General features: G+C 37.4%; 1 protein-coding gene across 1 annotated transcript; it reads left to right on the top strand.

The window, feature by feature from the left end:
- Positions 1-23,961: 23,961 nt before the first annotated feature.
- OCT59_002384 (uncharacterized protein) lies at positions 23,962-24,531 on the top strand (the record flags this gene model as incomplete). Its single annotated transcript, XM_066144464.1, has 1 exon — positions 23,962-24,531. One exon carries the CDS (start codon positions 23,962-23,964, stop codon positions 24,529-24,531), a length of 570 nt encoding a protein of 189 aa, XP_065995625.1.
- Between the last annotated feature and the right edge of the window lie 491 nt (positions 24,532-25,022).

Here is a 25,022-nt window from a genome sequence, read left to right as displayed (position 1 = left end):
GGAAGATAGGGACAATAATTTTGAAACCGATATTTCCTCCTTTATTAATTCTGCTCTTTCAAGGACTCGACGCCGCATCACCTTGGATCGTGTCTTTATCGACCATCCTACACAACCAAAACTTTTGACGGACCCGCATGATATTGATGACGCTGTTATCAACCACTTCCAGAATTCCGTGCCCATAAAGTCATCTCCCCCTGACAATATTTCCGCTCTTCCAGATAGATGGTCTTCTGCTTATTGCCCTATGGACGATGTGGATTCTTCTATTTACAACTCTTTGTTGGATCCTCCTACCCTTGATGAATGGCTGTCTACGGTCTCTTTGATGCCGAATGACAAAGCTTCTGGCCCTTCTATGATTACCTATGAGATGCTTAAGCATCTGGGTTCCAACACTTCAGCTTTGGTTCTAATCCTGGTACAATCGTGCTTTCGTACTGCTGATATTCCTGATTTATGGCGTCAAGCTATGGTTTTCCCCATCCCTAAACCTCACGAATGGAAATGTCAACTCAAGAATACGAGACCTATTACTTTACTTGAAGTAATTAGGAAATCTTTGGTTAAACTCTTTTATAATCGTCTCGCTTCCATTTTGGCTTCAAATGAAGTTCTCAAAGGAGGTAACTTCGCCGGTCTCCCAGGTGGTTCTTGTCGCGACCCTATTGTCGTTCTTGAATCTATTATCCATGATGCTCATGTCAACAAATCACCGCTTTGGATCCTTTCGCAAGATATTTCAAAGGCTTTCGACTCAGTTGATCTCAAGATGTTGCGTTTCGCTCTAGAACGCATTAAACTTCCTGCTTCTGCTATCAAGTTTATTTTATCCCTCTTCATGAAACGCTCTAATCGCGTTTTTACTGTTCATGGAACTACTCCTTCTTACCGTGTTCGCATTGGTATAGATCAAGGCGAAGTTATCTCTCCTTTACTCTGGGTCATATATATAGACCCTTTATTGACTGTTCTCAAAAATGAAATGATGGATCCATATACGCTTCATGCTCCCTCTTTAATTAATCCTTTGGCTCAGGCTAATTCAGGTGGATTACGAATCAACAATTTGGTCTTCATGGATGACTCTACTTTAATTTCGTCATCCAAATCTGGAATGGAATCAATGCTCTCTATTACGGAAGAATTTTATCAAATCAACAATACTTCCGCTAATCATAACAAATATGTTTTAATTACTAATTTGTTGCCTCCCACTTCAGTTTTATCACCTTCTCCAGTCGTGTTTGACTTGCAATTATCCGGATTGAACATAGTTCCTTCCATTTCTATTGTGCCTATCTCCATGAATAGCTCTTTCCGCTTCCTGGGCGTGTGGTTCAATGTCGCTGGTTCTCGTGATTTTGTCAAGAAGCAAGTTGCTAGAGAATGTAACTCCTTCGCCGCTACCGTACGCCCTGCCAAATTATCTGCTAAACAAATAGTTTATTTACACAACACCGTCCTTATCCCGAAATTGGAATATCGCATGCAAGTCACTCACCTCTCCGAATCTGAATGTGCCTCGGCAACCAGCAGTATCCGTTCCTTGGTTAAACACAAGGCCAACTTTTCACGAGTACTCCCTGATTCTATTTTGTTTTTGTCTCAAGGCTTGGGATTGATTAATTTATTTTTTCATCAATCACAAACACATTTAACTAATTTATTTTTGTTAGCTAATTCTTCTTCTTCTTTTATGAAAAATTTATTTTTATATAGATTACGTTTAATTCAATTTTCTTTTTTAATTCCTATCTCCCCATTGTTAGTTAAAGATTGGACTATATGGTCTAAACTTTTTGCTTTTAAACAGGATTATATCGCTTGCACTATTGCTCTCCTGACCACCACTCCCTTCATGTTGTTGCGCTCACAACTTTCAACTTTGCCTGACCTTACTATGTCTAATGGTCATACACCTTTATATGATGTTATGACTCCAAAAATTTTTATTTCTTACTTCCGACGTCTTAGAAGTTTGCAACTATATTACCTATCACAATTTATTACGCCTCAAGGAACCCATATGATTACTTGGAACGTTTATCTATCCAATTTATCAAGCAGGAAAGGTCATCGTGTCCTCCCACACAAATGGTTCAATGACATTCACCAATGCGTCACTGTTCCAGGTTCCAACTCTCTCCTTTTGGATCGGTTCTCTTCTGATGCTATTCCTTCCAATATCAACTTGGTTCCCGCCTTTGGTTCCTCTCGAAAATCCATGAAATGGATCGTAACTTTGGATGATGATGGCTCTCCTCTCTTTGGAAAACAGCTCAGTAAACAGCAATATTCCTGCAAGATTGTCCATTGGACTTCTGATTGTGTGACTCGACCTAATGATGTTATCACGCTCACTCCTTGTCCTGGTTGTTCTAAACATGTACCGGTTACCCATACTAAAAGCAATCCAACAGATGTTACTCCTTTATGTATCATCCCAAAACTCTCTCCTCTTCGATCTTTACTTCTCCCAACAACGCAGGAGCGTATTAGACATGACACCACCACTATCGCTTCCCCTTTTACTTGGGCGGACCTTGACGAGACTGTAAGATCCTATTATGGTCGTTTGGACATTCAACCTAATTTTTCACAAGAAGATGTGGTTACTCTCCCCTCTCCTTCTCCTCTTCCCTCTTTGGGTTCGGCTGCCCCTCTTGCTTTTGCTGCCTCACCGTTAGCGACTCCTCCTGATAACCATTATTGTTTTTATACCGATGGTTCTTTAATTAACCTTGGCACTCCTGATGTTTCTATGGGTTGGTCTTGGGTTCAAGTCCTTGATGGCGCTGGCTTTTTCCAATCTATCGCTGCTTACGCTCATGGAATTATTCACAATTGGCCTTCTTCTACAAGGGCTGAAATTGCCGCTATACATGCTGCTCTTACAGTTACTCCTCCCTCTTCAACGGTCACTATTCATACTGACTCTCAATCTGCCATAGATGGTCTTCGTCTATGTGCTACGTTTTCTTATTCCAATAGTAGGCTTTATTACAAGACCACCAATTTTGAACTTTAGGCTATTATTGAACGTCTCATTTCATTCAAATCTTTGTCCGTCACAGCCGTTAAAGTGAAAGGTCACTCTGGTAATTTCTACAATGACTACGCGGACTCATTAGCCAACTCAGCGCATACTTCCTCTTCAGCAATTCTTCTTTCTGATCTGGATCAAGTATCTCCTCACGATTTCGTATTAAAATATGATGATATTTTATGCGAATCTAACCCACGACGTCTGTTCAAGCAATATTCGCAAATGCTATGGATGCATAGTTTAACGCGTTTATCGCGATTTAACTTTACCATTGCTTTATCTTCCATTTCAGACTTCGTAATCGATTGGGATCTTACCTGGTTCACGTTAAATGCTGAACCTCAGCATGATGCTTCTTTTACTTGTGCTCATGCTTCCTCTCATCAAACCTTCAAATTCAAACTCTTTTTGGAAGATTTACCTACCTTGGAACATCTTAAAAGAATCCGCCCGGACTTGTATATCGACATTTTATTATGTCGTTCATGCCTCGACTCCAAGGAAGATTTCATGCACTTATTTATGTGCAAATGTAGACGAATCGCTATGGAACAGATTCTCCTCTCCTACCAACATCACTTTATCAACAAACTTCAAGAAGCTGGTGATCTCGTTAAAAAAGATCCCTCTTTAATTATTAACAAATTTAAATCTCTTCCTTGTTGGTCCTTTTCTTCTTCAAATTGGACTTCATATAGCCTTGTCCGTGGCTGTCTTCCGAAATCCTTTGTCGCATTTTTTGAAGAACTTTCTGTTCCACGCAATTCCGCGATGAAGGTTATCTCTGCTATCCACAATCACTTTATCCAAAAGATCAGAAAACGAATTTGGCTACCACGCTCTTATGATAAATCTAAATGGGAAGACGCGATGAATATTACTCATAAACTCAAACTTTCTCGGCCTTCAAATTTGCCAAAGTCCACGTACTTACCTTTCTCAACTTTACCTCCTCCGACCCTTTCCGACGCCGCACGTGACTCCGACGTTGATTATTTAAAGAACTCGATGAAATATGGTTTGCCTTGGTTTAATCACTATTCGGGTTTTATGGGTCGTCTAACGGTGCAACTTACTAACAGCTTTTGCAGGGTGGTGTGTCGATTTTAATAATGGGTGCATTGTTCGTTGGTTTGTTTGCATAGTTGCTTCTTCTTAGGTTGGAATATATCTAGGCGGGGGATCAGGATAGTTTTAATGTTATGCGATTTTTTTCCTTTTGAATTAATTTTATAGCTTTATTACTGTTTTGGAGACTATATAGTTTTGTTTTTAGTTAATTTTATTTTTCTTTTTTGTACTTTGAAAATTTTATTTTATTTTTGTAAGTTCGTTAAATAAATTTAATAAAGATAAAGGCTACTATGCCATGTTTGCCTTGACAAGGACTGAAAGGACTGATACTGATGATACCGCCGATCTATTAACCAAAAATTTTTGGAAAGAAAATTTTATATCTTCGTACTAACAACTCTTATATTTTACCCAACTCATACCTTCTAACATGTCTAGAAACCTTGCTAGAAGAGGTGGCGGCAGCTATAATCCTAATAGTAATAAGGCTGCTCGTCAAGAAAAGAAAAATAATAAAAAACAACTCTCTGACAACTCTGGTTCTGATAGTGATAATAATTCTCAAAAACGTTCCCGTATAATTACAAAAGACTCCATGGATGAAGACTATGAAGATTTCGTTGCCGACACGCCGGCTGACGGTGGTTTAGTTGGTTCAACTTCGACCGCTATTCCTCAACAAAATAATTCCCGCAGCACTGCCCAAGAAAATACTCAAGCTTCTACCCCGAATATTTCTGCTGCGCCTACTGCGCCTGGCCAAGACGCGTCCTCTGGAGCTAACGCGTCTATTCATGCACCAAGAAACAAAGAAAACAACTCATCCCCTAACGCGTCCCCTAATATGGACGTAAATGATGGTACATCGCCCGATCAGGTTGTTGATCCCTCCCACCACCATTACCATTAATCGTCAAGATTTCCTGGCTGCGGCTGCGCCCAACTCCGCTCCCCAAACTTTAGAGAAACTTAAAACTAATAAGGCAATTATAGATGCCGTTAACAATTTATTTTTAGAAACTTACGAATCATATACCGGTCGGGCTCGTATGACCGGTTCAGGGGACGCTAAGCGTCTCATCATACATTTTCATACTGCGGAGGCTCGTGATCTGTGTGTTGGAAGCACACACTCCGATTTTCCGGACCTACAATTCCACCTGTACGATCCCAAACAACTCCGGTCCGATGAAGACCTCCGTGCAATTCAAGTCACGGATATACCGTTCTTTATTACTAAACCGCAACTCCAATCCTATTTCAAGAAATTCGGCAATCTCCTTGCCCTTCATCTCTACTCAAGGAAAGGTGCTAAGATGCAACAAGCTCGCATTGTCTATGATCATGCTGATGCCATCTCCCGTTTCACTACTCAATGGGCAGTTTACTGCTTTTCCACCTGCTTACGTGTTACCCCATGCCATTACTCTTTGGATCAAAAAGCTGCTCGTAGAGCGTTTGTAGCTGTTCTCTCTGGACTTCCCGCTAATACCAAAGATATCCATCTCGCTCCTTTGGTCAAAGAACATGGAGCAAAAGCCATTAACATCCCCCTTTCCCTAAATTCTTATAAACCCAAACCTTGGGCTTATGTTACCTTCAACTCGCAAGAGACAATGGATGCCGCTATGGAGCAGACTATTGGTTTCCAAGGTCGTACTCTTCGATGGGGTACATCCAACGATTCGAAAGCTCTTTGCCACCGATGTGGTAAACTCGGTTGTGCTCCTACCTCCTGTCCGCTTAACCAACGCCGTGGTCATTCACGTACACGTGACCCTGTGGCTGCTCTTAAAGAACGCTTCAATATTGGCCAAAGGCCCGCCCAACAAAGAACGCCGCGCAATAATTCTCGTTCTCGATCTCGATCTAAATCTCGGGATCATTCTGCTTCAGCTCAACGTTCTAATTCCAACTCCAATAGATCTAATAATAATAATTCCAATATTAATGCTAAGCCCTCTTCCTCCTCTGGCTCAGCTAACTCCTCCTCAACTGCTCATGGACGTACACCTTCCAACACCCGTAAAGGCAAAGATAGATCTGTTTCCTTTTCGTCCAATGCTCGTGCTCCACTCCCGGATCCGAATTCTTTTAATGCTCTTGAGGCTGCCCTTAAGATTCTTAATGTTTTAAAGAATCTTCAACAAGATGTTGCTCGAGTGGAATCCCGCATTTCAAATCTTGAACTTAACAATCAACGGCTATCTGCTATTGAAGCCCATTTAGGCATCAATCCTCCCTCTGCGCCTGTCGTTAATACTGAACCTGATCGAATGGAAGAAGACCCTCCTGAAACCACTGGCACCTTAATCCAGCATCCTAATGCTCCTTTATCTGCTGGTTCAATGAAATCCTCTTTCTCTGCATCTACATCCAACAAAGCCCCACACTCTGCTTCCGCATCCACTTCTAACCCTTCCCCGCAAGACGAATTGAACTCCGTTATTCAAGATCAAAAAGCGATTAAAGATACTTTACAATCGCTCACTGGTTCCATCCAAGGTTTTATTGCTTCTCTTGGTGGTTCTCCCTCCGATCGAGCTTCAGCTCCTTCGCAATAACTGATTTCTCACCTCCTTTCCCCGTACTTTATTATCATAGTGTTCTAATGTCTGACAATTTTAATTATGATACGTTTGTTCGAAACCCACCCAATCCTGTAGATACTTATAATTTTTCAGAACATGAATCTTTATTTACTACATTAAATTCCCCCCTATCCCCAATTCCTTTAATATTTCATCCTTTAATATTAATGGCCTTCGACATAATAGCCAAGTTAAAATTGAACAAATTTCCTACTTTTTCAACCTTAAACATATTTCCTTTGGTGGTATCGTAGATACCCATTTATCCCCTAAACGACTTCATTTTCTCTCTAAACGCCTTCCTAATTATACTGTCTTTTCATCTGATATAGATAAAACCAAACAAGTCAAATCTACTGGTGGCGTTTCCTTTTTATTGAAAAATCTTTTGCTTCCCATGTACAAGATTTTGTTTCACATTCTTCACGTATTTTATCTGTTGACCTCTATTTTAAAGGCAACGTTAAATTGCGTATTTTTGTTATTTACATCCCCCCTATTTCTGATTCTAAATTACGATCTGAAACTATTGATCTCCTTTTACAATTATTAGTGCAAACTAAACAACAAAATTTTTATCACGCCATTTGTGGCGATTTCAATATGCATTTAGATGCCTATTATCCTATTTATTTTAACCGCCCTTCTGTTGCTTCCCAACGAACTTATCGTTTGCTACATCATCTTTTATCTCATGGATATGAAGAAACTATTCCTGTTAACGCTTCTGATTCCTTAGGCACTTTTCACCGTGACGATCAAGTTACTCGTATAGACTATGTTTGGTCTTGTCCAATGCTTAAAAGCTTTGCTCTCACCTCCTATATATTTGACGCCCAAGACACCTGCTCTTCTGATCATAATCCCATCATCGCTTATTTCGATGATTCACTCTTGTTTGCGTCTATCAAGGTTGCTCGCGCTAAACAACTTCAACGTCGAACTCGCCGCATATTCAAATTTGATTCAGTGACTGATCAACAATGGGAATTCTTCTCTACTCATACTGACTCTTTATGCGGCGTACCGCCATCAACCTTCTCAACATGGCATATTAATCAACAATGCGAATATTTACATTCTCGTATATTGAAAGCTGCTAATGCTTCCCTTCCATCTGTTATAGTTGGTAATCAGCATACACCCACGATGCCCAAGGATTTGGAAGCCTTAACTCAACATTATCGTTTCCTCAGCCGTCTTTTGCATTCGATACGTTTATTGCGAAAATATCCTTCTACTTATTATAATAGATATGAACGTACTTGGTCCACCCATTTCATTAGACTTCAAAATATTCTACATCTTTATAAGAAGGTTATTCCTTCTCCCCCTATTTTGCCTGTTTCTTTATCCATTTGTAGGCAAGACGATTTTAAATTTCTATTAGACTCATTAAAGCTTATTTCTAGTGCCCTTTATGGCTTCCTTCTCCTTAAAGAAAAAGATTTTCAAGATTCTTCCATTCGTGCTAAATTGGATGATAGGGATAACAATTTTGCAACTGACATCTCTTCATTTATTGATTCCGCTCTTTCAAGAACTCGACGTCGTATTACCTTGGATCGTGTGTTTATCGACCACCCTACACATCCAAAATTATTGACTGATCCGCATGATATTGACGACGCCGTTATCGACCACTTCCAGAATTCTGTACCTATTAAATCATCTCCTCCAGATACCATTTCAACTCTTCCTGAAAGATGGTCTTCTGCTTATCACCCTATGGACGATGTGGATTCTTCAATTTACAATTCTTTATTGGATCCTCCTATTCTCGAAGAGTGGTTGTCTACGGTCTCTTCAATGCCTAATGACAAAGCTCCTGGTCCTTCCATGATTACTTATGAGATGCTTAAGCATCTGGGTTCAAACGCTTCTGCTTTGGTTTTAATTTTTGTCCAATCATGTCTTCGTACCACAGATATTCCTGATTTATGGCGCCAGGCTATGGTCTTTCCTATCCCTAAACCTCACGAATGGAAATGTCAACTAAAGAATACAAGACCTATTACTCTGCTCGAAGTAATTAGAAAATCTTTGGTCAAACTTTTTTATAATCGTCTCGCTTCCATTTTGGCTTTACATGAAGTTCTCAAAGGAGGTAACTTCGCCGGTCTCCCAGGTGGTTCTTGTCGCGACCCTATTGTCGTTCTGGAATCTATTATCCATGATGCTCATGTCAACAAATCGCCGCTTTGGATCCTTTCGCAAGATATTTCAAAGGCTTTCGACTCGGTTGATCTCAAGATGTTGCGTTTTGCTCTAGATCGCATTAAACTTCCTGCTTCTGCTACCAAGTTTATTTTATCCCTCTTCATGAAACGCTCTAATCGCATTTTTACTGCTCATGGAACTACTCCTTCTTACCGTGTTCGCATTGGTATAGATCAAGGCGAAGTTATCTCTCCTTTACTCTGGGTCATATATATAAACCCTTTATTGACTGTTCTCAAAAAAGAAATGATGGATCCATATACGCTTCATGCTCCCTCTTTAATCAATCCTTTGGCTCAGACTAATTCAGATGGATTACGAATCAACAATTTGGTCTTTATGGATGACTCTACTTTAATTTCGTCATCCAAATCTGGAATGGAATCAATGCTCTCTATTACGAAAGAATTTTATCAAATCAATAATACTTCCGCTAATCACAACAAATATGTTTTAATTACTAATTCGTTGCCTCCCACTTCAGTTTCTTCGCCTTCTCCAGTTGTGTTTGACTTGCAATTATCTGGACTGAACAATGTTCCTTCCATTTCTATTGTGCCCATCTCCATGAATAGTTCTTTCCGCTTCCTTGGCGTTTGGTTCAATGTTGCTGGATCTCGCGATTTTGTCAGGAAACAAGTCGCTCGTGAATGCAATTCCTTTGCTGCTACCGTTCGCCCTGCCAGATTATCTGCCAAACAAGTAGTTTATTTACACAATACCGTCCTTATTCCGAAATTGGAATATCGCATGCAAGTCACTCACCTCTCTGAATCTGAATGTGCCTCGGCAACCAGCAGTATCCGTTCCTTGGTTAAACATAAGGCCAATTTTTCACGTGTACTCCCAGATTCTATTTTGTTTTTATCTCAAGGCTTGGGATTGATTAATTTATTTTTTCACCAATCACAAACACATTTAACTAATTTGTTTTTATTAGCTAATTCTTCTTCCTTTTTTATGAAAAATTTATTTTTATATAGATTACGTTTAATTCAATTTTCTTTTTTGATTCCCATTTCTCCATTGTTAGTTAAAGATTGGACTTTATGGTCTAAACTTTTCGCTTTTAAACAGGATTATATCGCTTGCACTATTGCTCTCCTGACCACCACTCCCTTCAAGTTGTTGCGTTCACGACTTTCAACTTTGCCTGACCTTACTATATCCAACGGTCATACACCTTTATATGATGTTATGACTCCAAAAATTTTTATATCTTACTTCCGACGTCTTAGAAGTTTGCAACTTTATTACCTATCACAATTTATTACGCCTCAAGGAACCCATATGATTACTTGGAACGTTTATCTATCTAATTTATCGAGCAAGAAAGGTCATCGTGTCCTCCCGCACAAATGGTTCAATGACATTCATCAACGCGTCACTACTCCAGGTTCCAATTCTCTCCTTTTGGATCGGTTTTCTTCTGATGCTATTCCTTCCAATATCGACTTGCTCCCGCCTTTGGTTCCTCTCGCAAATCCATGAAATGGATCATAACTTTGGATGATGATGGCTCTCCTCTTTTTGGAAAACAGCTCAGTAAACAACAATATTCCTGCAAGATTGTCCATTGGACCTCTGATTGTGTAACTCGACCTAATGATGTTATCACGCTTACTCCTTGTCCCGGTTGTTCTAAACATGTACCGGTTACCCATACTAAAAGCAATCCAACAGATGTTACTCCTTTATGTATCATCCCAAAACTCTCTCCTCTTAGATCTTTACTTCTCCCAACAACGCAGGAGCGTATTAGACATGACACCACCAATATTACTTCTCCCTTTACTTGGGCGGACCTTGACGAGACTGTAACATCCTATTATGGTCGTTTGGACATTCAACCTAATTTTTCACAAGATGCTGTGGCTACTCTCCCTTCTCCTTCTCCTCCTCCCTCTTTGGGTTCGGCTGCCCCTCTTGCTTTTGCTGCCTCACCGTTAGCGACTCCTCCTGATAACCACTATTGTTTTTATACCGATGGTTCTTTAATTAACCTTGGCACTCCTGATGTTTCTATGGGTTGGTCTTGGGTTCAAGTCCTTGATGGCGCTGGCTTTTTCCAATCTATCGCTGCTCACGCTTATGGAATTATTCACAATTGGCCTTCTTCTACAAGGGCTGAAATCGCCGCTATACATGCTGCTCTTACTGTGACTCCTCCCTTTTCAACGGTCACTATTCATACTGACTCTCAATCTGCCATAGATGGTTTCCGTCTTTGTGCTACTTCTTCTTATTCCAATAGTAGGCTTTATTACAAGACCACCAATTTTGAACTTTGGGCTATTATTGAACGTCTCATTTCATCCAAATCTTTATCCGTCACTGCCGTTAAAGTGAAAGGTCACTCTGGTAATTTCTACAATGACTACGCGGACTCATTAGCCAACTCTGCGCATACTTCCTTTTCAGCAATTCTTCTTTCTGATCTGGATCAAGTATCTCCTCACGATTTCGTATTAAATTATGATGATGTTTTATGCGAATCTAACCCACGACGCCTATTCAAGCAATATTCGCAAATGCTGTGGATGCATAGATTAACGCGTTTATCGCGATTTAACTTTACCATTGCTTTATCTTCCATCTCAGACTTCGTAATCGATTGGGATCTTACCTGGTTCACGTTAAATGCTGAACCTCAGCATGATGCTTCTTTTACTCGAGCTCATGCTTCCTCTCATCGAACCTTCAAATTCAAACTCTTTTTGGAAGATCTACCTACCTTGGAACATCTTAAAAGAATCCGCCCGGACTTGTATATCGACATCTTATTATGTCGTTCATGCCTCGACTCTGAGGAAGATTTCATGCACTTATTTATGTGCAAATGTAGACGAATTGCTATGGAACAGATTCTCCTCTCCTACCAACATCACTTTATTAACAAACTTCAAGAAGCTGGTGATCTTGTTAACAAAGATCCGTCTCTAATTATTAACAAATTTAAATCTTTTCCTTGTTGGTCCTTTTCCTCTTCAAATTGGACTTCATATAGCCTTGTCCGTGGCTGCCTTCCGAAATCCTTTGTCGAATTTTTTGAAGAATTTTCTATTCCACGTAACTCTGCGATGAAGGTTATCTCCGCTATCCACAATCATTTTATCCAAAAGATTAGAAAACGAATTTGGCTACCGCACTCCTATGATAAATCTAAATGGGAAGACGCGATGAATATTACTCATAAACTCAAACTTTCTCGGCCTTCATATTTGCCAAAGTCTACGTACTTACCTTTCTCAACTTTACCTCCTCCGACCCTTTCCGACGCCGCACGTGACTCCGACATTGATTATTTAAAGAACTCGCTGAAATATGGTTTGCCTTGGTTTAATCACTATTCGGGTTTTATGGGTCGTCTAACGGTGCAATTTACTAACAGCTTTAGCAGGGTGGTGTGTCGATTTTAACAATGGGCGCATTGTTCGTTAGTTTGTTTGCATAGTTGCTTCTTCTTAGGTTGGAATATATCTAGGCGGAGGATCAGGATAGTTTTAGTGTTATGTGATTTTTTTTCCTTTTTGAATTAATTTTATAGCTTTATTACTATTTTGGAGACTATATAGTTTTGTTTTTAGTTAATTTTATTTTTCTTTTTTTTGTACTTTGAAAATTTTATATATTATTTTTGTAAGTTCGTTAAATAAATTTAATAAAGATAAAGGCTACTATGCCATGTTTGCCTTGACAAGGACTGATGACGATGTCACTTGGTTATTGTAAATTGAAGATAACAATTAGGTATGTAGACACGTACAGAAAAAAGACATGTCATACCCTTATATAACTAATCCTATAACCGGACGTCCAATCCGTGTTGGTGGAGATACCTTTAATCGAATAGTTATGGAATCCCATGATTATATCGATGGAAGGCTTGTCCGTAGACAAACCGTACCGCCTCCACCCCAGGAACAACCTGTATATTTAAATACAGATACAGGACGCTATATTCAACACGGTACTAGAACGTATCATAGACTGGTTGAGAGTGACTACGAGGTAGTTGAGGACTACTACCTTGTTCATTCTGAAGAGGAGGAGCTTATAGAGGAAATCATCAATGAAACACGCTATAATGAGGAAAATCTTGATGGCCAGCGGTTAACTTTCAATAATATACAACAAATCAGAGCCGCTATTCAAGCTGACCAAGATGAATATGATGATTTTATCTTACAGCAGAATACGACTAACGGGACACCTTCCTCCGGTCCTTCCGGTCATCCACGAACTTTGGAGGACCATGCCCCGAGACTTGCAGAGCTTAATATTGAGTTGTGTAGGGAATGTCTCATGCCTGTAAGCCCAAGTGACTTAACGGACAAGTTGTGCAAGGACTGCGCTTCCTAATGGTCAGTCCTCCGGTCCTCTGGTCTTCCGGTCTTTCCAACGGTTAATCCCTTAATGCCAGTTATTTTTTTTTATACAAATGACAGGTATTTAAAGATAACAATATATAAAAAAGATTGTGAAGGATACTAAGTGAGCGAATAATCAAAGAAAGATAGCCATGTCAACATCAATCGTAATAAACCAGTGTCAGAACTGTGGAGTATTCTCTGCAAAAGCGGCATATAGAGGATTATCCAGCGTGTTGTATAGACAGATTATAAAGAAGATTGGTGACGAGAGTGAACCTTTACAAGCCTTGGGACTTGCCAGGGATAAGTTGGTCCAGATTATCCGTCGGGCAAGTAATGCAGATTTTACGCAATTATTCACACAAAGACTAGATATGAAAATTATGGACGGAGATTCATACGAGGATACTAGGAAGTGGCTTCTTGAACAGCTTATAGCCATTGGATGTGACAGTGGGGAAATTGCCTTATATCAGTTCTTACGGAATACATACCCGGATGGTATTGACGAACCCTTTACTACATTCTATGAAAACTATGTAAGTCATGTAAGAAATCCGATGACTAAGAACTTTGCTTCTCGAGCCTTAGGAGCTATTGAGTTAAAAGCTAGGATGCTACGGATTGACTTCGAAGGACGTAAAAAAAGCGCCATGATTCTTAGGGCTTCTGCAGAAGAACTTCGCGAGATGGGTTGCTAAAGCAACCAGATTCTTACAAAATACTATTGATCCCTACTCGTAATGCTCGACGGTGATAACGAAGATTATGGCGCAGTAAAAATCACGTGATTCAAAAATCAGATGATTAATTAGTAGATCAATTATTATGTAATCAAATAATTTTGTAGATCTGATTAACGTTACAATTGTTATTTTTGTTATTTATATTATTTATGTTATTTTTATTATTTTTATTATTTCTTTTATTTATTACATTTATTTTATTTACTTTATTTATTTTAGTTATATTATTTTCTTTATATTTTATTTTTATATAAATATCTTTTGATTTTTCTTAAGTTAAAGTGTGTGTCAGTGTGTCAGATAGATAGAAAATAGATAGTATAAGTTAGGGATTAACTTGTATTAACTATTTAATACACTCTTATATTAAAAACGAACTGTGATTGTGTTATATTTGCGTATTGTGTTTTTGCGTGTCTTGCTGATATAAACTACGTTATAGCTATTGACTCCCTAACGTTTAGTTATAGTTGACAGAGTCTGAGACGGACCTGTTAACAAAGTGGTGATTCCTGCCAGGTCATAAGAGATTTATGACCATACAAGATCATTTCGAACAACAATTACAATTAACTACTCGCCATACTGCTCAACATCTTTCAAATATAAATCCACCTACTACTGTAGATCATTCTTGTCGTATCTGTTATCCTCCACCTCTTGTTTTACCACCTGCCTTTCAAAATTTCTGGAATTGGATTAGTAACTACTTCTTTGCAGTTAGTTATACCTTCTACACTATAAGGGCTTTACCTATCTTCTGTCAAGCATTTCAATTAGATAACAATAGAATCAAAGGACTCCAAGTTTTAATCCTATCTAGTAAACTACTTTTTAGTATTAGATACCAGCAAAGACCTGATCCTATCAGAAATCTAGTATTTTTCTTCTTCAATCTTACTCATAGAACAAACTATTTTAATAATCCTGTTACACCTCAATTAGTTGCTCAACTTAACACTGATATCCAAACTGAAAGAAATAATAACCCTAATAATCTCATAGATAACCCTCCTGTTTATAATCAAAATATGGCTGACGAAGCTGCTATCACCAATGCTTTGCAAACTGTTTTTGGTAATAATGCTGCCAATCTTTTGAGCAGAGGAAGTAATATTGCAAAAATTGAACCCTTTTCTGGAAAAGAAGATGAAGATCCTATCGAATGGTTAGCTATTTTTGAAAAGGCTGCTGCTACTAATGGTTGGACTACTCCTGAGAGAAAACTAGCAGTTGCAGCTTCTTATTTAAGAGGTGCTGCATCTGATTGGTATGATACTAATTCTGCTACAATAGGTAACCACTGGGAATCTGGACAAAACACTGGCAATAATTTTACAGACCTTTTTAAAAAATATTTTGCAAATGATACTCGCAAAAATAAATGGTATCAGGAATTACTCACCTTAAGACAAGGTAGTAATGAAACAGTAGATGATTATGCCGCTAAATTCCAAAGGTTATTAAAGAGAGTTGATACTACCAATGCTATTCCTGATGCTCAGAAAATTAGAATGTTCCTTTTTGGATTAACTCCTACTATCACTCCTATGGTACATTTACAAGATGCTAATACTTTATCTGATGTCATTGGTAATGCAAGAAAAGTTGAAACCGGATTAAATTACGCACATTTAGGACCAAGTGTTACTGGAATTGCTACTAAAGTAGCTACTGTATCAACCACACCTGCAAAAACTGAAAGTCCTCAAATGGAAGCAATTGAAGCATTAACTCAACAAATGCAGAAACTTTCACTTAACTATGCAAATTTATCTAGTGCTTTATTAGCTCAAACTCAACCCATTCAACCACAACCTGTTAGAAGAATCCAACCTGCGAGATATACTCAACCAAATAATTTAACCCAAACTTTCAGACCTAATAGACCCAGAACTGATATAAGAGATATCGAATGCTACAGATGTGGAGAAAAAGGACATTACGCTAGAGATTGTATGTCAGAAAGAAATGCAAGAAGACCTCAAAGAAGAGATGCTCATTATTTGGAAACATATGAAGAAACTTATGATTCTTATGATAATTATTATGAAGATGAATATTATCAAGATTATTACGATGACAATTATGAGGAAGCTGAAGCCTATGTCACTACTCGTTCTAGATCTCAACCAACCACTAACTATAGGCCAAAACCTAAACAACCAAGAGCTGTAGAAAATATTATTTCATCTGAATCACAACAAGAACAGAGATTGAGAAGACCCCAACCAAGACAAAATATCAATATTCCAATGGATGAAGTTATTGAAACAACTGCTACTCCTGCTGTTCCACCAAAAAGAACTGTTAAAAGAACCCCAAGAATGCCCTCAATTATTGAACAGATGCCTCCTTATCACATTTCAGATGACATATTAAATATGCCATCTTCAGCAAAGATTGGACAACTTTTGAAATATAACGACCAAAAGAAAGATTTTGCCAGAATTTTGAGAAGACCACCTAAGACTCAAGAAACTAACTATGTAGATAGAATCTCTGATTCGGAAGAAGGTGATACTAGAGACACCACTGCTGTGAAATGTGCAGTGAGAATTAAAGGAGATCCTGTTTATGCAATTTTAGATTCAGGAGCTGCTGTTTGTGTTATCACCAAATCTCTTGCTCAAAAGTTGAGATTGGAAATCACTAAACCCTCCAACACTATTGTAGTCACTGCGGATGGGACAAGAAACAGAGTCTTAGGACAAATAGAAAAAGTACCTATAGTAATTCAAACTCTCCTTATCCCTACCACTTTCCATGTTATTGACTCAAAGGATGAAACCCTACTCTTAGGAACTGACTGGTTTAGGCGTACCAGAGCTGTACTTGATTTCAATAATAAATCAGTTCAATTGACTTTCCTAGCTAAAACTATTCTTGCACCTATTTCAATTCATATTGGAGAAGTTCCCAGATATGTATCTTTCCAAGAAGAAGAAATTGACAATGAAATAGACGAAATTTTTGATGAATATGAGTATGAGGATGACCTAATTGAAAAAGAGATTCACCTTCTTAATAGTGAATCAAGTGAAGATGAAGAAATATGGGAACAATGGTATCAACAACCACTAAACTATAACCCTTGGGATGAAAAGGAGGAAATTCCTGACCAATATAATTTATTAGAAGATATTTTAAATGATTACCTAACTGAAGATGATGAAGATAAAACTGATAATCCTGCACTATTCTTAGCTCAAGCAGAAAAAGGAAATGAGTGGAATATCCAAAAAGACCTACATGTTGGACCGCTTACAGATCATCAACAGACACAATTCCAACAAGTATTGAACAACAATGAAGATATTTGTGCAAAGAGCCAGACTGATATTGGGAGAACTGGATTAATTAAACATCAAATCTATACTGGAGACGCTGCACCTCAAGCAAGAAGTCCCTACAGAACTAACCCTAAGAAGAAAGAATTCCTTAGAGAAGAAATAAAGAAGTTGGAACAACAAGGAATGATAAAGAAATCCATGAGCCCATGGGCTGCACCAGTAGTAATAGTAGACAAGAAAGGAGGAGACCTGCGAATGTGTGTTGATTATAGACCGCTCAATAAAGTTACAAAACCTGACGCATATCCCTTACCTCGTATCGATGATTTGCTTGAATCCTTCAGAACTGCTAATTGGTTCTCTACATTAGACCTTGCTAGTGGCTTTTGGCAAGTGGAAATGGATCCTAAAGACAAGGAAAAAACAGCTTTTATAACAGATTTTGGATTATATGAATTTAACGTCATGCCTTTTGGATTGAGGAATGCTCCAGGAACCTTCCAAAGGTTAATGAACTATGTATTACAAGAGTTTTTGGGAAAATTCGTGGCTGTTTATTTAGATGACATAATTATTTACTCAAAGACCTTTGAACAACATCTGGATAATATTACTCAAGTTTTCCAAGCGCTCAGAAATGCTAATTTAAAAATTAAGCTGAAGAAATGTTATTTTTGCCTTCCTAGTATTGCTTTCCTTGGACATATCGTAGGAAGAGATGGTATAAGAGTTGATCCTTCAAAAATAGAGAAGATTAGAAATTTTCCTGCACCCACCTCTGTTACTGAAATTAGATCGGTTTTAGGATTATTCTCCTATTACAGAAAATTTATCAAGGATTTTTCTAAAATTGCGAAGCCTATCTCTAAGTTATTACAAAAAGAAACTCCATTTCAATGGACAGAGAAGCAACAGAAAGCATTTGAACACCTGAAAGAAAGATTAATCTCAGCACCTATTTTGAGGTATCCCGACTTTGAACAACCTTTTATTTTATATACTGATGCTTCTGGAACAGGATTAGGAGCTGTACTCTCTCAAAAAGATAAAGAAGGAAAAGAATATGTAGTTGCTTATGCAAGTAGAAGTTTAAATAAACATGAACAAAACTATGCTGTAACAGACCTAGAATGTTTGGCTATTGTATGGGCAATTAATTATTTTCAGCATTATTTAGGATTATTACCTTTCTCAGTAGTTACTGACCATTCTGCCCTCAAATGGTTACAAACTTCAAAAATTCCAACTGGAAGGAGAGCGAGATGGATTATGCAACTACAGCAATATGATTTTACTATTCAGCATAGAGCTGGAAAAGCCAATGCCAATGCAGATGCTCTCTCAAGAATTAATCCAACAGAAGAACCTATTAATTCAGCTGAATGTTTTCTAGCAATTATTGGCGAAGAAAAGAATATTTATGAAGTACAAAATGATGGATATAGTAGACCACCAAGAATTCCTAAAAAATTCAACATTATTCAACCTGAATTTAAACCTGAATATTTAATTAATGAACCATTTTGGGAACACTCTCAAAGGAAATATCGATTTAATTTCTTTTCCCATCTTTATTAAATTTTCTTTTTTATTTCATTATTTATTATTATTATTTATTTATTATCTATATAATTATCCAATTCAATTATTAACCAATTAAAACAACAAAACCTTTAATAATAATCAATCAAAACAATATGGAACTACAACAATACCAAAACCTTTATCAATATTTACAATCACAACAACTACCACCAAATTTAACAACACAACAAAAGCGCAAATTTATTAATTTTTCTAAAAATTTTATCATCAAAAATAACTTTATCTACAAAATAGACAAAAGACAACAAAACAATTTACTCAGAGTAATCAGAAACTATGAAGCAGAACCTGTTCTTTTTATGATGCATAATGATCCAACAGCTGGACATTTTGCTACAGATATAATGTTTGAGAAAATACGTTCCAGGTATTACTGGCCTCAAATGTATAAAAATATAAGAGTGTATGTTCAAGCATGTGATCAATGTCAAAGAAGGGGAAAGTATAAAAGAACAGAACCATTACACCCAATACCTGCCTTTGAACCTTTTTATCAAATTGGAATAGATATAGTAGGACCTTTACCACGCTCTAAAAAAGGTAATAGATATATTGTAGTCGCAATAGATTATTTAACAAAATGGCCTGAAGCGAAAGCCTTATCAGAAGCTACAGCAGAAAATGTTGCTACCTTTATTTATGAAAATATTATTTGTCAACATGGATGTCCTTCAAGAATTTTATCAGATAGAGGATCTCATTTCAATAATAAAATGATCGACAGTCTTACCCAGCGATTTCAAATTAAACATCATTTTTCTACTCCTTATCATCCACAAACAAATGGATTAGTGGAACGATTTAATAGAACACTATGCGAAGCTTTAGCAAAAACTGCAACAGATACTGATGAATGGGATTTATTTATCGCACCAATTTTATTTGCATATAGAACCAGTAAAAATTCTTCAACAAAAATAGAACCTTTCTTTTTAGTATATGGACGATCAGCAAAATTACCAATAGATAATGATGATAATTTGTGTAATAATTCTGATACTTTATTAAAACGTGTCAAACATTTAATTGATGATGTACCACAAATCAGAGAAGAGGCACGTGTGCAGATCAATAAATCACAGCAGAAACAAAAGGATCGACATGACGCAAAATTAAAGAAAAATATTTCTTACCAAATAGGAGACAAAGTTCTTTATTTTAATGCAGCTAAAGAAAAACAATGGTCTGGAAAATTAGACCCTAAATGGAAAGGACCATTTTACATCCATCAAGTTTTATTAAATGGATCATACAAATTAAGAACTTTGGAAGGACAAGTTTTAATAACTCCAGTTAATGGAACGTTACTTAAATTATATCATGATCGACAAAATTGGCAACCTATGGTTGTTATAAATAATATAAAAAGACTAGACGTTCAGTAAATAAGAAATAATTTTCAAAATGACTCCAGTAGATATTTTCAACGATTTAATGGAAATTGAACCAATAGAAATAATTTTTCCTGTAGATCCTGTAAATGACGAATCATCATCAGACCAAAAATTTATCTAATACTATCAATTATTACAAAGATATTCACGATTAAAAAGGAGACAATACACTTTATTTTATGCTTATAAACTTGGACAATTATTAGAAAATCAAATATTATCACGTGCTCAGAAAACTTTATTTAGATCTAGAATGACGACACATTTTTATCAAGGATGTATTAGGACCTATCATATTTTTCTTAATATAGGAGTAGAACAAATATTTAGAACAAAATTAGTAACTTTTATGATGTTGAAAAAGTTAAAGTCACAAGAATTTCGATTATTATGTGGAGCTGAATTTAGTTAATGATAATCCTTAAAATCGATAAATTAATCGTGAATGATTGACAAAATTAGAAATCAATGATGATCGACAAATCAAATTAGTTTTTATGTTGAACAAACTGATCAAAAATGATCAGCATGAATATGCGACTCAATGCCCCAGAAAATTTACAAAATTTTATACGAAAAAAAAAAAAAAATTTTTTTTTATCATATATATATTATATTTATTATATAACAAAATAATAAAAGATGATTACATAATAGAAAAGAAAATTATACGGAAGAAGGAGGATTACGAGAATTATCTCTATTTCTAAGCAAAACTATCATCCCTTCAGCCCTATGGTGTGCAGCATTTCTTTCCCGACGCAACCTATTGCAATCTTCCTTCAAAGCTGAAATTTGCCGACGAAAAGCAAGATGTTCATTTACTCTCTCATTTTTAAGCCGTTGAATGAAATCGTCACATTCCTGGATATCATTCAACATAATTTCATTCTTAGCGACCAGTTGATACTGTTCGGAACTAGTAAGAGGAGGAGGAGGAGCTTGTTGTTGTTCAACTAATTCGTCACGTGACGAAGCTTCTTGGAGTTGCTCCTGGAGCGACGATAATTGTTGTTGCAGTTGTTGAACTTATTGTTGAAGTTCTTGTCGCACCTGAGATTCTTGAGAAGATTTTATAATCGAAAAATCTTCTCGGACTTGTACTTCCTCTTGAAGTTCTTGAACTTCTTGACGTAGTTGAATTATTTCTTCACGAAGTTCCCTGTTTTGAAGAAAAAATTCAGAGGCCACTCGAACTGCCCTTTGTGATAATTTTTGCGTTTCCTTTCCTTCTTCTTTTTCTTTCTTAGATTTGCGAACAAAAACCCGCTTATTATGGTTTTTTTGAGAACTACATTTATTTTTCTTTTTAGTTAGTCTGATACGTTCTCTTGGCGTAGATTTCTGGTTATTGTATTTCTTGTATACCATGATGACGAGAAAAGAAAGGAGACGAGAAAAATCTTAATTAGGTTACCAGATTTTCAACATTTATGGAAAAAAAACTTACAACAATTTTCTGATGATTTACCAGCCCATCCCGATCCCATAATTCATGATTTTCTTTTAAATTGATAATGAATTTTTTCCCAGGATTGATGTCACCCGTGTCCTGATCATTTGATGGCCACATTTGAGAAGGCTAATACCTTAGCTTTACATGGACTTTAGTTCGTGTCCCTTTCGAGGGCCTACTGTTTTGGTATTACATGGATGACCAGTTTTTTTTCATTTACTAGCGGGTTGGGAGTGAAGTGAAAAGAAAAGATAAAATTTATTTGGCTTTAATTATTTTTCGTGGGAACTCAAAATTTAGTGAGGGAGATTTGATAACGAAGATTATGGCGCAGTAAAAATCACGTGATTCAAAAATCAGATGATTAATTAGTAGATCAATCATTATGTAATCAAATAATTTTGTAGATCTGATTAACGTTACAATTGTTATTTTTGTTATTTATATTATTTATGTTATTTTTATTATTTTTATTATTTCTTTTATTTATTACATTTATTATATTTACTTTATTTATTTTAGTTATATTATTTTCTTTATATTTTATTTTTATATAAATATCTTTTGATTTTTCTTAAGTTAAAGTGTGTGTCAGTGTGTCAGATAGATAGAAAATAGATAGTATAAGTTAGGGATTAACTTGTATTAACTATTTAATAAACTCTTATATTAAAAACGAACTGTGATTGTGTTATATTTGCGTATTGTATTTTTGCGTGTCTTGCTGATATAAACTACGTTATAGCTATTGACTCCCTAACGTTTAGTTATAGTTGACAGAGTCTGAGACGGACCTGTTAACAACGGTCCATATGACCCTTAGAAAAGATCTGTAAAAGGACCCCGATGCCTTCTATTATTTTTTTATTATCCAAAGGGTGACTAGACTTCAGGACTTCATATCGGGAGAATAACTCCTTTACGGTCTTAGGTTTTGGAATTTCAGTCTTCGTGGTCCTATCCCGTACTTTTGCTAAGAAGTTTTGGAAGTCTGATCCCAGGGTTTTACCAGATAATCCGTAGGCTTCCCGAAAGACGTACTTAATCCAGGTATCTGCGTTCTTAGCTATAACACCAGATACGAGAAGGTGTTTTCTCTCTTTAGGCGACGGATATTCCCGAGCAAACTCGATTAGCTGGGAGGACTTTTTTGCTTCAGCTACGGCTTTCTGGCCATAGGAACTAAATTTCGATCGAACTGGGTTCAAACTCAGATTGAACTTCGATCGAACTGGGTTCAAACTCGGATCGAACGGGGATTGAACTGAGATCGAACTAGGATCGAACTGAGATTGATCAGTGATCGAACTGAGACTAGTATCCCATCTAACCCGAATAGATAATGGATCGCTCTTGGATCTTCTAAGATCAAATACTATAAATTCGCGTTGTAGAGTAAGGTCATCGATTACTGGAGCTAGTGACTCCGATTCTTCTGTATACTGGCGGATGATCCTCTTAGTATCGGTCAAACTTCCGTGACCTTCATGTAGGGAAATATAATTCACATTTTCACGAATAGCCTTAGGAATGGTAAAGAATCTTTGGGCCACATAGATACACGAGATATTTTTGTGACGCCCGTGTGTAAAAAATCCAGTGATGAGATCCTGGGTTTTTTTAGGCGCATCCATCAAATCCTCGAAGATTACCACAGTAGCCTGGGTGGAGTTGAAGTCCTTAACATTTGGAATCTCACTATGGGATACTGCGGTAAACGGAATTTCTTCTTCTTTGAAAAAATCACGTACGACTGCCCACTTCGGTTCATCAAGGTATCTGCCAACTAGAATTACCGCATCACATAATATGTACCTTTCGCCATCCTCCTTTGCCTTCTTGTCTCCCATTAACAAATTAATAATCATAGTTGTCTTACCTGAGTCAGAACTTCCTGCTACGGCAAGACGGAAAGGCCATGATGGGGCAAACTCATTACCCTGTCTTGAGTCGGTCGTGTACTCGTCCAAATTGTATACATAAAGATCCATTTGAATTTTATTCTATCTTAGTTTAAATACGATGTTGACACCAATTGCAATTTATACTCCTTCAGAGCCTACTGGACCGCCTCCTAGGGATTTGCGTGATATGAATAATATACCATTAGTTGCGGTAATTAAGGATCTAACAGATTTTTTAACTGTCAGTGATCGCATGGTTGTTAATCGAGATGTACAAAATGCAAACCATCGTCTTAAACATGCTCTTAATTTATTGATTCATCGCTGTAGAGAAACATACGAAGAACGCGATATATTAAAAGCGGAACGTGATCGATCTCGAAAAGAACGTGATGAATTACAAGATGAACTCGAGGTTCAAACGGGTTTGTTAGGTCTTACACAAGATGAGCTAAATAACGTACAAGATACTATTACTGGTTTAGAAGCTAATTTGGCTGAATTGGAACGTGAGTTTGGTGGTATGCGGACGACTAATCGTCGTCTTCAGCAGCAATATAATCTTATGAGAGGAGAACGTAATAGAGCTATAGGTGAACGTAATAGAGCTATAGGCGAGCGTGATGCGGCACGAAATCGGCTTGTATATGCCAATAATCGGGTTCTTTTTGGAATTTGGACATTGGGACGTCTTAGGAATCGACTTTTCCAACAAATAGCCGCTTTGCGTATCCAAGTACAATGGTTTCGGATTAGACAATTGAACCTTCCTCCACCTCCTCTCAACCATCCACAAAATACGATATGGCTGCCGTTGGTATAGCTGCCCCCATATTTCATGGTCGGGAAGATGAAGATCTTAATCTTTTTATTGATAACTTTTTAGGGTATATTAATACCGTTGGTATTGATCCATTGGACGATGCCGGTGCGCCTCCTGGTCGGGTGCGAGCGATGGGGGTTCTTCGTAGCTGTATGAGAGATGAAGCGGCGAGGTGGTTTGATGCAGAACTTACTGGAAAAAATTGGGAACTCTTGAATATTCGGTTAGTGGCTACTGCAAATGGTGGAGCCGGTGCTACTCGCCGAGCGTTCAGAGCTTTAGCTGTTCCTGAGGTTGCTAATGGATTACATGTTGGTACTTACTTACCCGGGTCTGATGCTGATGTATATTCAAGGGTTGCAGGTAATGTGGCGGTAACCGTTGGAGATGCATTTTTCCCATCACGCGCTGATATCGTTAGAACGAATTTTAAAGTTGAAGAGCAGTGGAGGCGTGCGGGCGGACGTCCTACTCATCAACCCGTTAATGGG

This window comes from Rhizophagus irregularis, chromosome 10 (assembly GCF_026210795.1).
Source record: "Rhizophagus irregularis chromosome 10, complete sequence".
Lineage (NCBI taxonomy): Eukaryota > Fungi > Glomeromycota > Glomeromycetes > Glomerales > Glomeraceae > Rhizophagus > Rhizophagus irregularis.
Note: the sequence above shows the minus strand (reverse complement) of the source record. Positions and strands in the feature narration are given on the sequence as shown.